Raw genomic sequence first — 15,677 nt, forward strand, 5'->3', positions numbered from 1 at the left:
AAAAACAGGAAGTGGGTTATATTCATGGTATAACCGCAAGGGTGACGTAGGACTATCGTTGATTTAGAGATCATTTGTTTGAAGTTGAATCTGAATTCATTCTGAATGAATGAATATTTGGGGGACTTCGAAAACGAGAGCGTTACGTTGGAGGCACAAGGTTTTATGCATCCAATATTGGATACGGAAATATCCTACTGATGGGGAAGAATATTCTTCAGAAGCTATCCTGTTAATTGCGATTGATTGAAAAATCACAAAACCAAATGTATTTGGTCACAGTGTTACATGGATAGAAAACATTCAAATAAACTCTTTCACATGAATGTATTTTTAAATTCCCAGAGGAACTGGCAGATTATTTTCAGTAACGATTAGATATTTCCACATTTTCCTCGATACTGGAAGCCCACCAGTGGTTTATGCTAACTCGATAACCATCTGTTAATAGCACTTGATTGAAACATATTTGGTCACAGTGTTACATGGATAGAAAACATTCAAATAAACTCTTTCACATGAATGTATTTTTAAATTCCCAGAGGAACTGGCAGATTATTTTCCGGATCTTTCTCGATACTGAATGGCATCCAAACGGAAAGAATTCCATGCGTGTATGTGTGTGTGTAGCGGCTACTTCGATGGTTACCTTCTCTTCTCCTAAAGGATCGGCTTCTCTGTGCTCCCTCACAGTTTCAAACAAACTGCTTGCGTTTCAGGGCAGATCTCGATCCTTCGCCTTCCAGCACCCTCAGCAACGATGTTGTCTTGTCGATGTCCTCACGAAAAATGAATGCGTCTCACCACCAGAATATCGCTTAAGTATGCTTTTTGTGCGTGATTGAATCGAGAGAAGGCGTGGTTTACGATGGCAATTTGGAAGACAAACTAGAGGGGAATGAACTCTCTGAGCTCGGAACTTTCGGCGACTGAGCAATAATCGATTGCGGGTGCATCCAATATTGGATACGGAAATATCCTACTGATGGGGAAGAATAATCTTCAGAAGCTATCCTGTTAATTGCGATTGATTGAAAAATCACAAAACCAAATGTATTTGGTCACAGTGTTACATGGATAGAAAACATTCAAATAAACTCTTTCACATGAATGTATTTTTAAATTCCCAGAGGAACTGGCAGATTATTTTCCGGATCTTTCTCGATCCAAACGGAAAGAATTCCGTGCGTGTATGTGTGTGAGTGTAGTGGCTGCTTCGAGATCTTCCCGGGGAACCGTTTGTGGCATCACTCTCCTCCTGATGGATTCCCTTCTGGCCTAAGGTGCACAAACAAGCTCTTGGTGACACCGTTCATCCGCGCTTTCATGATAATCGAAGAGCTTCACCACAACAGCGACAACATGCTCCAATCGCTGTTCAATTTGAACTGAGTGGATTTCCGAGCGGCGCTCGCTTATATACCGATTGGTGATTTCAATAGCCTGTTTTCGAAGCAATTTTAAGGCTATTAAAACAAGTTTTTGGATCAGAAAGTAACAAGTATAGAACGCGTAGACATTTTATCTTTCGAATAAAGTGTTTGTCATACCATTTCGTTCAGTTGTTTAGGAGCTATTAACGCTCAAAATTTCGGTCTCCGGCGTAACGCTTTCGTTTTCGAAACTTTGATTTTACACCCCGGTATAGAAATGAAAGACGTAGTCCTACGTCAAACAATCGAAAACCCCGATTTCCTTTCCCCCCTTGGATGATGGGTGATTTTTCGATTTTCAAAAAACTCAAACTTTGACCGCTTTGCGCCACTCTCCCTTGAGTCCGATTGAGCTGAAATTCGGCATAGGGTGTTTTTCCGAGGTGGTGAACATTTTGTATAGGGTAACTTTTTGAATTTTTAGGGTCGATTCTTCCCATACATTCATTGGCACCCTAATGTCGCTATTAGAAATTAGGTCATGTTCAACATATTGCTGGGATGGGGCGATGGGGACTAAACATTTTTGTTGCAAGTCCTAATTGCTCTTTGCGTACTGCCAGCTGTGAACAAACTACAATGTACGTATTGAGACAAATTTTATCGTAATGGAACGGGAAAGCGTGGAACGTGGATGTCTATTATTGACTATTATTAGATTGAAAACCAAAATCACACGCTATATACTTTGTTTCACTTTATTAAATGCTTGCGTACAATATCTATGTATTGCGGTGAAATACATATCAAAGATAAAAAAAAACTGAATGGCCGATAACCTCATCAAATATGATATGATGAAATCGCACAAAAACAAGTTGGACTGTATTGCCAAAATTTGTGCGTTCGTGGTAAATCGGAGAGAAAGGTCAATTAGATTCAATCAAGTAGGTCCATGACGGGCGGAGTAACAAATTAGTGGACGAAAGACTGTAACCTTCGTCTCGATTTCACATACCGAGAACACGGCAGTAGGTGCTAACAAATGCTAAACTCCAGCTGATAGTTTTCCATACCCATTCGTTCCCACTTAAGCACACATATGTACATCTTTGTTGCTTTGAATCCAATACCCCACACCTATTTTATGTTTTGCTGTGCGGTGCGCTCCAAACAAATTGCACATTGGAGATTTGGATAATGCGACTGAAATTTCGTTTGAAAGCACGCGCATTCGTGTGTTGTAATTATGCGGTGCCCGTTTATGTGTTTCCGTTCTGTTTGGGTTGGACAAATACGGCAGCACACCCTCCCTGGGCTTGGCTTGGTGAGAACGTTGGAATTATCTGAAAGCATAACCGAACGTACTTTCGCGTTAACAGGTTTTGTCAATTTTCTGTGGTTTTTATGGCAATATTAAACATTCTTTACGATCGGCGTAAACGGCTCAATTCCCAAGTGCTCAACAGAGAAAAAAAAATTAATCAGCGAATGTTTTTGAACCTTCAGTGAGGCCTACCATGGTCAATGGTCAACTGAAAGCAGTTTGTCGTTTATTTTATCCATATTTCTTCGGCACCAAGTGGGTGTCAGCTTGTAAAAATATAATAAATGTACCCTTATCAGCTGCTGCAGCAAAATGTTGTTCCAACAGTCACAGTATCACTTTTGCATGTTTAGTATCATTTTCTCACATACACGCAATTGCAGCAGCTGCCTTATCGAAGATTGTCTGCTTTTTTCTTCTTAAAACTTCATGCATTCAGTATAGTGATGGGAAAGCAAAAGTTTAAGCGTGTGGCGGTTTCACTTTCATGCGTTGCATAAGTCCCGGTGGATGTTTTTATATCGCTCATTATATTTTAGGTCAAAAGTTGAACGGCAAGATAATGTGGTGAACACTTTGAAGAAGCAAAAAAAAAACAAATTCATTCAGCGAAAAACTCCTCTTCCTTGTGCCGTTTTCCATTGAATCCGACGGTCCGTTTGCATGCAAGCGTTGCACATTTATTATGTGCTTATGGAAATCATCGTTCTTTTGTGCTCTGATTCAGATTGCCATTCAAAGCGAAGAGTATCTTTTTTTGTTCTTTTTTTTGCGACACTTCAATTCAGTTTGTTTTCGTGCATTTTTGGAGTCTGACTCAAGCTCGAAAATGTCACCAGTCTGAATGGATAAAAATCACTTGCCATAGGGCACACATACTTGTGTTCATCTACAAATGGGCTCGAATCACTCTCATTGATACCGTCAATGGGCATAAATTGGGCCAAAAAGGATTGTTTTTCGACTCTTACCTTGCCAAATTATTGTTTATGCGAGGATACGAATTTAAAGTATCTAAATATATAATTATCAATGATATACAGTGTAGACTCGATTATATACAGTCCAGAACTTTTTTTTCTCTATACAGGCAATCCCTGCCAAATCGATATATTGATTCTTAGATTTTCGTGCAAAGTGGTAGTTTTGTTTTCTTATCGCAAAATATTAGATCCATTTTTTTTATTAGGGTGCCCATTTCCATTCTAGGATGGTCCGAAAAATAATTTTTTTCTCCTTTTTTCCCCCAAAAATTACTTTTTTTCAAAACTTTTGAATTACCGAACTGATTCAGATAATCGAAATATCAAATTAAAGTGTTTTTTAATAATAGGCTAGACTAGTCTTCTTTGGAAGAATATTAAACACATTACAAATTGGATTTTGTTTTATTGAATGAATTTGTTTACTCGGTTAAAGAAACACATTCGGCTATATTTTTTTCTTTTTTTTCTTTGAAGCTGAGGTTTTTGACACCCTAAAATCTGAGAGGCGTTTTCTCGTTTTTTGAGTTTATTTTACAAAATTATCCGATGGCTCGAAAAATCCTGTTTCCCCCTTTTTCCAAGAATTACTTCCAGCATATATGGCTACCTCAGCTTGTTCGAAAGAAATTCAATAGAGAATACTTTTTGCAGCAAAGGAGACCGTGTATCGGCGAATGTTATCTCCAAAGCCGTCAATCGTTTGCGCCTTATCGGTATAAACCTGAGACTTCACATCGCCCTACAAAAAAAAAGTGCAACGGTGATAAATCGCATGATTTTCGAAGCCAATTCACGAGTCCATTACGAGAAATTATTCGTTCGATTAATGTTGCTTTCAATGAATCAATTGTGGCACACACGATATGGCATGTTGTACTGTCTTGTTGAACCTACTGTTTCTCTACGCTAACCCTTTCATTACGGCAGTGTGCTCCGCCAAAGTGCTCCCCCTGTACGGAGCACTGCGCCGAAAAGTATGCACATCGCGCTGGTGTGATCGAAGAGCAGTATGAATTTCATATTTCTAAAGACGACGCTCGTACACAAAGCTCGTCGCGCGGATGTCGTCTATAGACGATGCTCGTAACTAAAGGGTTAAGGGCCCATAAACTGTTACGTTCTGGTCGACATCATTTTTGAAGAAACCGAATCAATGATTCCTTTTTCAGAAGGCGACGGATTTCCGACAATATATCAAGGATTCGCTTCAGTCCAAACGTGACAGTTTTAATTATTGATCATTCTCTTGTTCATCTAAAAAAATATTATTTTCTTTATTTTGATAGACGCATGAAAATATTACCAATCAATTGTTTCAAACATCTTTGCGATCTATGAGGAAACGTTCGAGTTCAAAACGTTCGGAATCTTTCATTATTTCCTACACGTACAGTATTTAGGTTTTCATGTGTTCAGGTTTTCATATATGTGATATTTCTGTTAGTCGTAGTCCTACGTCAACAATTGACAGTTGATGAAATTCCATGAAATTTTGTGGAAACCCTTTGTATATCTAATTTCCCAATGTTTAACGCTGAGAAAATACAGTCAGAAACGTTACACTGTTATGGCAACTACTTTTATGGGCAAGTTTTAACGTTAATAACTGGATTTCGAAAATTTATCAAAACTCAATGTTCCACAAAGTTTGTCAAAAATAGTTTTACCATCTTGAACTGATTTTTTAAATTTTCTACATAACGTCTATTTTATATGAAAAATAATAAAAATATAAAAACATTTTTTAGATATTGTTTTTTTTTGTGAATAAAAAAAGAGTACTATTTTTTTCTCAGTGTATGTTTTATTCACGTTTAAACATCAATACTCTAGAACTCTTTCTAAGACACTATTTCGGTACGACTCATAATTTTGAGATATAAATCATCAATGATTTCACTTACTAAAATCGATAGCCAAAATTGATGTGAAAAATTTATATTTCCTCCAATTCAAACGGAATGCAAACTTTCATTCGAATAAAAAATAAATGTTCCTTCCTAAATGAATTTTTAGGAAGTACCCTATAGGGCCCTATTCCAGAAAACGAGACGAGCAATCCGTCTCCTCTCGTCTCGTCTCGGCTTCAGTCACTGTCGAGACGAGTAAAATATTCTATTCCAGTACACGAGTCTTATTGAAATGTTTTATTTGGTAGACTGGAAAGACTTTTGTCACTTTTTACCATATGATCAGTGATGTCAGATGTGAAGACATGTTTTTGACGTGAACTACGTCTTTCATTAAGGGTGCCAAATCAGAAAACAGGTCACGTTTTTATGAAATAATGTTAACGTTAATTATTATTTTGGCTGAGAACTGATTTTGACGATTTACATACCAAACGAATCGGTAATTTCCGAAGATTTGTTTTTTATGCTATATATTACAATCCTCTGGTGTGTAAACGGTTTAAATTCAGGAAAACTAGAAGCATTTCCATTTTCCCATACATTTGTCATATGTGAGCTTCCCTATCCATGCCGTCAATAATGAGCAACTTATCGGCGATCAACGAAGGAAATAATTTAAAGTCTTCGTGTACAAAAAAGAGAAGAAGAAGAACGGAGGGAAATATTTGCCTAGAGCATAAATATTGGATCTCGCTGAGGCAAACTTTCAGTTTCGTTCTACACTGCGTTTCAAAACTATAGAACCACTATTTTTTTCTAAGTTTCCAGATATATGTGAGAAGCTGGTTGAATTGAAGTATATAGTGTAGTATATAATAACTATCTTTATTTAAAAGACTGGCTATTGGAACTTTATTGTTGTGTTCGGGCGCGAAACATTCAAAAAACTAAAATTCAAGTGTTTCAGAATTATAGAACCAGATGGAGAAACTCTTACTCCTTGAAAAATTAACGTCAATTTCACATTAATTACAATAAGTTTCTAATTCGTAGGTCATCTTTAGTTCTCAATAAGTTCAAATAACCTATTCGAGGTGGTTTTGACCAAGCTGCGCCATGGTGTAGTGTGTATCTTGTTTTCCGCAGAGAACACTTCTCGTTTAAGCTCTTCAAAACACTCATACTGCTTGTAAGCTGCATCTACTATTCGTACGATCATTCCTCATAAGTTCTAGATAGGGTTAATATCTGTTAAACAAGCTGACTAGTCTAGAATCTGAAGCCCCTATTCAATAAACCATGCCTTGACTTTATGAATATGATGCCAAACTACCCAATTATCACATTGTTTTGATGCAAAAACAGCAGTAAATGATTCTAAAGTACATCATTGCACTTATGGCTGTACATTGGTGTTAACGAAAAGCTATCTGAATCAGGCCGTTTTGAAAATATTTTCCTCAAACCATCAAACTGCCGCCTGCAATGTTACGAGTTGAAAAAATACATTACACGTTCCGTAAGTCCTTATAGTTATTATATCTTACACTATATACTTCAATTCAACCGGCTTCTTACATATCTCTGGAAACTCATAAAAAATGAGTGGTTCTATAGTTGTGAAACGCAGTGTAGATACAAAGCAATGAATATTGCTTGTTCTTCCTTGTTTTGCATCATCACATGTCTTCGTTTCGGATTGAGCTGTGGGGAAAGTAATTGTTCAGGAATTTTGTGTGTGATTTGGTTTTGCATGACAGTAACAAAATTATCTCCACCAAGGTTGACAGCTAAGCTAATCGAGACCGGAAATATTAATAGAAAGGGTTTCTTTTGAGAAAAGCGCAAGCGGAGGACTTGAACAAAACAACAGCGTAGTTCTACGTCAACAATGTGGTCGTGTCTTGGACACAACCTCCTATTAATTTTATTTTGAGAAAAACAACAAACATAAAACAAAAATTTGTTTTATTGATATTTTTTCTACCAGCCTATGGTTTCATCACTCAGACGTTTGGTAATCATGGAGTAGGACAATGTAGGACAATGAAAATGATCATCTCGATTTTTCATATGGAATTTCGTACGAAATGTTGATTTACACGATAAAATATACAATGCAAAATATTAGCTCAATCGGACTTCATTTACTAGTGTCGCAGACGTTAAAATTTGAGTTATTTGAAAACCGAAAAAACACCGGAAATCGGGGGTTTCAATTTTTTTTTTTTGATGCCAAATGACTTATAGTTACACGAAACGTCGATATTTACTGTTATCTCGAAAGTCCCAGAGTGTCGATTTTCAACAAAAAAAAAATTGTCATGACAGTAGATCGACATTTCATTCAATTTGAGAACATTCGACATATTTTTTTTGTTTTGAAAACCCCGATTTCCTTTAGTGTCACCCCTTGGGCGATTCTTCGATTTTCAAAAAACACAAACTTTGATCGCTTTGCGCCAGCTTTGAGCTGGTTGATATTTCGCATATGGTGTTTTTGCAAGGTGGTGATCATTTTGTACGAGGTAACTTTTTGATATTTTGCGATTTTTTCACATACATTCATTGGCACCCTATTATGGAGTCATTGGGTCCAATCTATTCATCTAATTAACGATTTATAAAGAAAAGTTTTAAATCTATATGCATGTATTCCCCTTAACAGTTGCACAATAAAGTACTCTAGTTTGTTTTCACATGCGAGGCAATGAACGACGAAACATCTAGGTGCGATGATTGAAACGCATTGTATAAAAATAAAAATCAGTAGAAAACCATTGTTTTATCAAAATTTTCTCAGAAATTGAGCCATACATTATTCTTTTTTGTTCAATATGTTTGTGACGACACTTTTCGTTCCGTGTTCATATATTTGAAACAACGTTGTGAATAAACATCTCAGGAAATCGTGGTGAACAGAATGTTGTTTTCCACGTTCACGTTCACATTGAATGCCCGCCAGTAAACGTGAAGTAAATAAACATCGAGCTTCAACAAAGTACACCCATACCTCGCTTTACGACCTAAATACGTTCCATGAAACTTGGCCGCAAAGCGAAAAGCCGTATAAGGAATCAATTATTCTAATACAAATACATACAAATTCAATGGGATCGGCTTCAAATTTGTTAAATATGGTTTATTATTCAAAATACATTTTATCTTTCTGTTTCATTCAAATAAAAAATACATACATACATACAAATACATACATTTGTCCATAAAATAATAACAGAGTCTGTTATAAAAAATAATGTTACGTAAAATATGTGTATGCATATTAGTGTGCCGATAAAATAGCCATCTTGAATTTTCAAACGGGATTTTCTTTAGAATGTTGATATTTTGCACAGAGTAGTTTTTCGAGGGAATCAACATTTTTAAAAAAGTTTCGTTTGGGAATTCGAGATGGTCATTTTCATTAGTACTCTAATATAAACCTACCTAGATATATCGATATAGATTGAAAATTTTTTTGGACGTTATAGCGAAACATTTTAGGCCGTAAATCGAAAACGTGCCTTATTTGAAGAGGGCCGTTGTAGCGAAATGCAGGATAAAGAACGGCCGTATAGCGAGGTATGGGTGTAATTCGGATAAAATATACAGTTGTTCACGAAGCAACCCAAAGCAACGAAGCTTCTCGACCCGTGCAGAGCTCCGATTGAGTGAAATTGCAACAATATGAAAATTTTCATTGAAAACACGAGAGTTGCCTCACGTATCCTTCTATTGTTCACGGTGAAATAATTATCAGAATGCCTTACCACATTCGAACGTGAACATGAACGGGGAAATATTTTGACGTCTAAAGGGTGTGTCACATCAAATTGCATCACGGAGAAAACGCTGTAGAAATTCACCCAGTAGACCGATCCTTTTGAAAATTTTAGACAGTAAAATAAAAACTATTAAACAACTTTTGGCATTTTCTTTTTATTCATACTTCGAGCCCAAGCCCGTATGCTCGCACCTTCCTCTTTACCCCGTCCATAAGGTTCTGTACAACGTCAGGTTGTAGTTTTATTTGAACAGAAATCCATTTTCTCTTGAAGTCCGCCTCCGATTTGACAACTTTTGGGTTCTCCGGAGGGCCTGCTTCATAATCGCCCACTATTTCTCTATTGGGCGAAGCTCCGGCGCGTTGGGCTGGTTCATTTCCTTTGGCACGAAGGTGACCCTGTTGGCTTCGTACCACTCCAACACGTCCTTTGAATAGTGGCACGAAGCGAGATCCGGCCAGAAGATGGTCGGGCCCTCGTGCTGCTTCAATAGTGGTAGTAAGCGCTTCTGTAGGCACTCCTTAAGGTAAACCTGCCCGTTTACCGTGCCGGTCATCACGAAGGGGGCGCTCCGCTTTCCGCAAGAGCAGATCGCTTGCCACATCATGTACTTTTTGGCAAACTTGGATAGTTTCTGCTTGCGAATCTCCTCCGGAACGCTGGATTTGTCCTCTGCGGAGAAGAACAACAGGCCCGGCAGCTGACGAAAGTCCGCTTTGACGTAGGTTTCGTCGTCCATTACCAGGCAATGCGGCTTCGTCAGCATTCCGGTGTACAGCTTCCGGGCTCGCGTCTTCCCCACCATGTTTTGCCTTTCGTCGCGGTTAGGAGCCTTCTGAACCTTGTATGTATGCAAGCCCTCCCGCTGCTTGGTCCGCTGGACGAATGAACTTGACAAATTCAGCTTATTGGCGACATCCCGGACCGAACTTCTCGGATCACGTCTAAACTGCTTAACTACGCGCTTGTGATCTTTTTCACTGACGGAGCATCCATTTTTGCCGTTCTTCACCTTCCGGTCGATGGTTAGGTTCTCGAAGTATCGTTTTAGTACTCTGCTGACCGTGGATTGGACGATTCCCAACATCTTACCGATGTCCCGATGTGACAACTCCGGATTCTCGAAATGAGTGCACAGGATTAATTCACGACGCTCTTTTTCGTTCGACGTCATTTTTCCAAATTTACGAAAAATTGACAGTGAAGCATGGCCAACGTGATCTATACACTCTTATCTGATTATAAGCGAAAGCTGAAAATATAATTCCTAAAAATTAAATTTCTACAGTGTTTTTTCCGTGATGCAATTTGATGTAACACACCCTTTATATTCACCACTGTTTTTGCGTTCACGTTCACCGAAGCCGGCGAGCTATGGTGAATTCACCAACATCTCGATTCCACAGTGGAAATTCAGAATCGTAGTGAAATATTGAATTAATCCATTTTTATCAATATGAATTGTATTTAACACGTTAAGCCCGTGTCGGTCCCTGGGGACTGACACTGAATTTTCCGTCTTTTTTGCGCCAATCTCACCGAACCGACAGTTGACTTTTCGTTCGGAGAGTGTCGGCATTGGGAACGACAACAACAACGTTACAAAATGATAATTAGGAAAGTCCTCTATCGATTTGCTGGGACCGACCCGAGCCAGACGAAAAGTTCATTGTCGGTGCCTATTTCGGTCGGGACTCAACGTGTTAAATATGTTCTTCAACTAGAAAATGTTTCTTTCTATCGTTCCAAGATGTTTTCAATGCGTTTTATATATGGACTGATGAAAAAAGCGTTTGTTCACGTTCACGGAAACTCTAAACCTGCCTTTACATTTGGTTGTGGTGTTTATAAAATGCTCAATTGAAAATCTGTTTAAAAATCAAATTACTGAATTACATTTTATGGTTGAATTTGAAAACATACACTGCTTATGCAATTCTAGTTGAGTCGTGGAACAATTTCTGAAGATGAAAGTGGAACAAAGCTATACCGATGCTTCGACTCAACAAACGCCGAACGGTCGCGTCAGACAACCTACTCGTCTGCTTTTAGTCGAGCTCGGCTTCTGGAATATGAAAACAAACGAGACGAGCGCTCGTCTTCTGGAATAGGGCCCATATTCAATTATTTTTTTGTGATTTGAAGAATTTTTCATCTTTGATCCTATGGCGCTAAACCATGACCTGTCATTCGTTGCAATCAGTGCAATCTGAATTGGGAGAAAATCTAATAAACTTTGACCTCATTCCGGAATAAATCTTGTACAAGCGGTGTCTGTTTAACATCTTCCATTCCAGAATTGAAAGAAAAGAAAACGAACACTGTAACGTGAATGAAAATTAACGAAGATAAGTTATATCATGTGTGAATTATCGTAAGTAAACTGCAGTGGTGTTACCGCCTCAAGCGCTTCAGGAAAACGAATCGATGGATTACCGCATTGCTACAGTGCTGATTATGCTGATGCTTCCCACTTCTGCTGCTGCAGCTGCGTCGGGCGTCGGCCTCGTCGTCGTTGAGCGCGATTAGCATTCAGACGACAACAACACGACGCGCAGATTGCTGTCGCCGACGAGGAAACGAAGAAGAGTTCCACGGGATTGAAAACAACAACAGTAGCTAGTGATTGAAAAGTGTAGTAAACATATACCACAACCACATCGCCGCCGCCGCAAACGACGCACACGAAGAGAACCGGATAAGCCGGAGCGGAAAAGTGATAGTGAAATGAAAGAAGAGAACAGCGTTCGTCAAGTGTGCATATCAGCATCATGCTCTTATCTACCGAGGCGAGAGCGTTGCCGTCTTGGGAATAATCGGCTGCGACTGGGCGGAGAACTGTGTTAGTGGTGTTCCGGAAGTTGTGTGTGGTTGGAAGCGCAGTGATCACGATTTGATAGTGAAGAGCAGATTTTTCTGCTGTTGTTGTTGTGTTTTCTATCGAGTAGATATTCCCGGAGAATCGACGAACGCGGAGTTACAGGATTATATAGAAAGAGAGCGACAAGACTGCCTCTAAGATGACAGTGGATTTCAACGACTATTTTTGGGTAAGTTGATTAAAAATAGAAAATTTGTAAAACAATTCTCAACTTTTAGATTAATTTATATTTTTGGAATGTCTTAATCTCAATTTCTAGTATTGCGCTCTAGATAGGTTCTCAAGGTTTCAGTCTCCTTTTTTGTCGACGCAATAAGTCGATTATATTTGCAAATTTATTCCCTTTTTTGAACGCTCCCCTAACACGGTCATCATCATCTTTGTTTTTTTTATGCTGTTCTAAAACATAAGCTCGTTAAGTAAACTGCCGTGATCTCGCAATTTGACATATTACTTTTTATATTATAGATCGATAAAGAAAACCAAATCCTTTCAAACGACTGCAAAGCTAAGCGTAAAAGCTTGAAAACGAAATGGCGTAAGCGCCATTTCCACTGTGATGTGGCGCAAGCGTCATTTCCCTTATGATGTGACGTAATTCGATTGTGATGCGATGTGATTTTTTGATCTGTTCTGATGGCATAGAATGAACAAATTTCACATAGCAACATGTCCGTAATGGACTTTTAGCCGAATGAGAGTCACATGCCTTCTTTCTTGTAAAAACACTTTTGCGAATAGCTCGTCATGCCAAATATTTTAATCAAAAATAGTCGATCCCCGTGCAGTGCTACATTTATAACAGCAATTTTGTTTTAAAACTACAAATGATGTACTTGGAAACTCTGTTTAAAAGTCTCGTCAAATATTTAAATTCATAAAATCAAAATCACCTTGAAAAATATATATGCTAGATTGTAGTGTATTGTTGTTCTTACATATTGCACATAACGATTGTAACTAAATAGTTAAAACTCATCAATTTAATTGTTGGTTACAAGGATTCCCCAATAGTGTCCTTTATCTTCAAGAATCAAAGGACAAAGCTTCTTGACGATGTTTACTTACCTCACCTGCTCAATTTCTCTTTCGGAATTGGAGCTGCACAACAATACCATTAAAACCATTACTACCCTTTGCTTCTGTTTATTGAATTATGCAGAAAAAGACAACGAGTCATCATTTATCATTTTTAAACACATGTCTAAATCGTTAAGATCTACATAAATATAAGTCTAAGTCAAATAAATCTATGACTGCAGAAATACATTATAGATAAAAATAGCATTTTACCTTCGTTGTCACGTTGTCCGGAACATTGTAGGGGGTTGTAATAACTTCATAGCCAGGTGAAGTATATAAGGTATCGTGCGACCATTAGTGATCTCTGGGGAAGTTCGTGTAGCTGCTGTAGTGAACTGTTCTCATTCGGTGCTAAGTTTTGCTTATGTTTAGGAAAAGGAAAGGAGAATGAGCAAGTGCATCCGAGGAAGTGAAGCGGTCTTGTAAGGAAGACATGCATATATTGGGTTGGGGAAAAATAAATGTCGTATATTGTCAATTTATGGCAACACTTAAACATATCTTGTGTTGTACTTATCGCATCGGGTCATACTATACGGCTATTTAAAGACGACAATCTGTGCTACAAGTGTCGTTTTGACAGTGTTGTGATTGTCCCTTTCAGTCTCAAGTTATAGCGCGTCAAAGATGGAGTCCACCAAGCAAGAAATTCGTCATATTTTACGTTTTTACTACCTGCGAGGTAAAACTGCAACGAAGGCGGCCAAAAAAATTCGTGTAGTTTATGGACCCGATACTGTAACGATTCGCACAGCACAGCGTTGATTTGATCGATTTCGTTCTGGTTTAGTGGCTGTCGAAGATACACCCCGTACTGGTAGCCCAATCGTCGTGGAAACCGATAAAATCGTTGAAATCATCCAAGTAGACCGGCATGTGAGCACTCGCTCGATTGGCCAGGAACTGGGTATAGATCATAACACTGTTTGGAACCATTTGCAGAAGATTGGATTCCAAAAAAAGCTGGATGTATGGGTGTCACACGAGTTGACGCAAAACAATCTTTTAGACCAAATCAACGCCTGCGATGCACTGCTGAAACGGAACGAACTCGACCCATTTTTGATGAAGATGGTGACTGGTGATGAAAAGTGGATCACGTACGACAACATAAAGCGAAAAAGTCGTGGTCGAAGCGCGGTGAGCCAACCCAAACCATCGCCAAGCCCGGATTGACGGCCAGGAAGGTTTTGCTGTGTGTTTGGTGGGAATGGAAAGGAATCATCCACTATGAGCTGCTCAACTATGGCCAGACGCTCAACTCGGTTCTCTACTGTGAGCAGCTTGACCGTTTGAAGCAGGCGATTGACCAGAAGCGGCCAGAAATGATCAATAGGAATGGTCTTGTTTTCCACCAGGACAACGCTCGACCTCACACATCTTTGATGACCCGCCAGAAGCTACGGGAGCTCGGATGGGATGTCCTATTGCACCCACCGTATAGTCCGGACCTGGCTCCAAGTGATTATCATCTCTTCCGGTCCATGCAAAACGCTCTTGGTGATACTAAGTTGGACTCAAAAGAGGCTTGCGAAAACTGGCTGTCTGAGTTTTTTGCAAATAAGGAGGGGGGGGTTTTATAAGGGGGGGTTAATGAAGTTGCCTTCTAAATGGCAACAAGTTTGCGAACAAAACGGCGCATATTTGACTTAAATTGGATAATTTTAAGTATGTTAAATAAAGCGTCAAATTTCGATCATAAATACGACATTTGTTTTTCCCCAACCCTATATTAAAATTGCGACTACTCATGCTATCATAATCTGATATGCGTAAGTATACTCTTTAGAGCATCTAAATCAGCAGCCAGTTAAGTTCTTTAATTGCATTTTTTACATTACCAAACAACAGGTTCGATATCGTGTTATCCTGGACCAACATTACATAAATTGTTAGTAGCAAGAGCTATACGATAAAAACGTGAATTGAGCACGAATGGATTGGACAACATACAATACAACAACTGATGCCTATTACCAGCAAATACGCATCGATTGCCATTTTTAGAATACGCATCGATTGACATTTTTAGAATACGCATCGATTGACATTGAGAACAAACTGTTAGTGCAATCGAAAAAAACATAACCATTTTAATCATCAAATTGTTTATCTTTTTACTATACTTCCTGATCGCGTTTCAAGCAAAAAAAAGCTGGATAAATTCCCTGTCTAATGGTATATAACAAAATATGTCGCAATAACAATTTTGAATAATATGCGTTTGAAAACTCTTAATAAATCGTTACATTTTTCATAGAATGAGATCCCGCTATATAGAAATCAAAGGCTTAGTCCTATGTCAAAATCGGTACTGTCGATAATTGTTACAATCGGGTTCTCAACTACGTTAGCCTGCTCGACGCATGCTACAAAGTCGGAAAATGTG

The 15,677-nt window shown here is 38.6% G+C and overlaps 1 protein-coding gene across 11 annotated transcripts in view; it reads left to right on the plus strand.

Annotated features, from left to right (window-relative positions):
• The window catches only part of LOC129774687 (F-BAR domain only protein 2), a 92,366-nt gene that overhangs the window by 16,927 nt on the left and 59,762 nt on the right, over positions 1 to 15,677 (plus strand). For all 11 annotated transcript variants that reach the window (XM_055778535.1, XM_055778537.1, XM_055778536.1 and 8 more), the window contains one exon: positions 11,622 to 12,374. In XM_055778535.1, coding sequence (XP_055634510.1) covers positions 12,345 to 12,374 — 30 coding nt within the window. In that variant the 5' untranslated portion in view covers positions 11,622 to 12,344. The remainder of the gene's footprint in view (positions 1 to 11,621; positions 12,375 to 15,677) is intronic.

Source organism: Toxorhynchites rutilus, chromosome 3, assembly GCF_029784135.1.
Source record: "Toxorhynchites rutilus septentrionalis strain SRP chromosome 3, ASM2978413v1, whole genome shotgun sequence".
Lineage (NCBI taxonomy): Eukaryota > Metazoa > Arthropoda > Insecta > Diptera > Culicidae > Toxorhynchites > Toxorhynchites rutilus.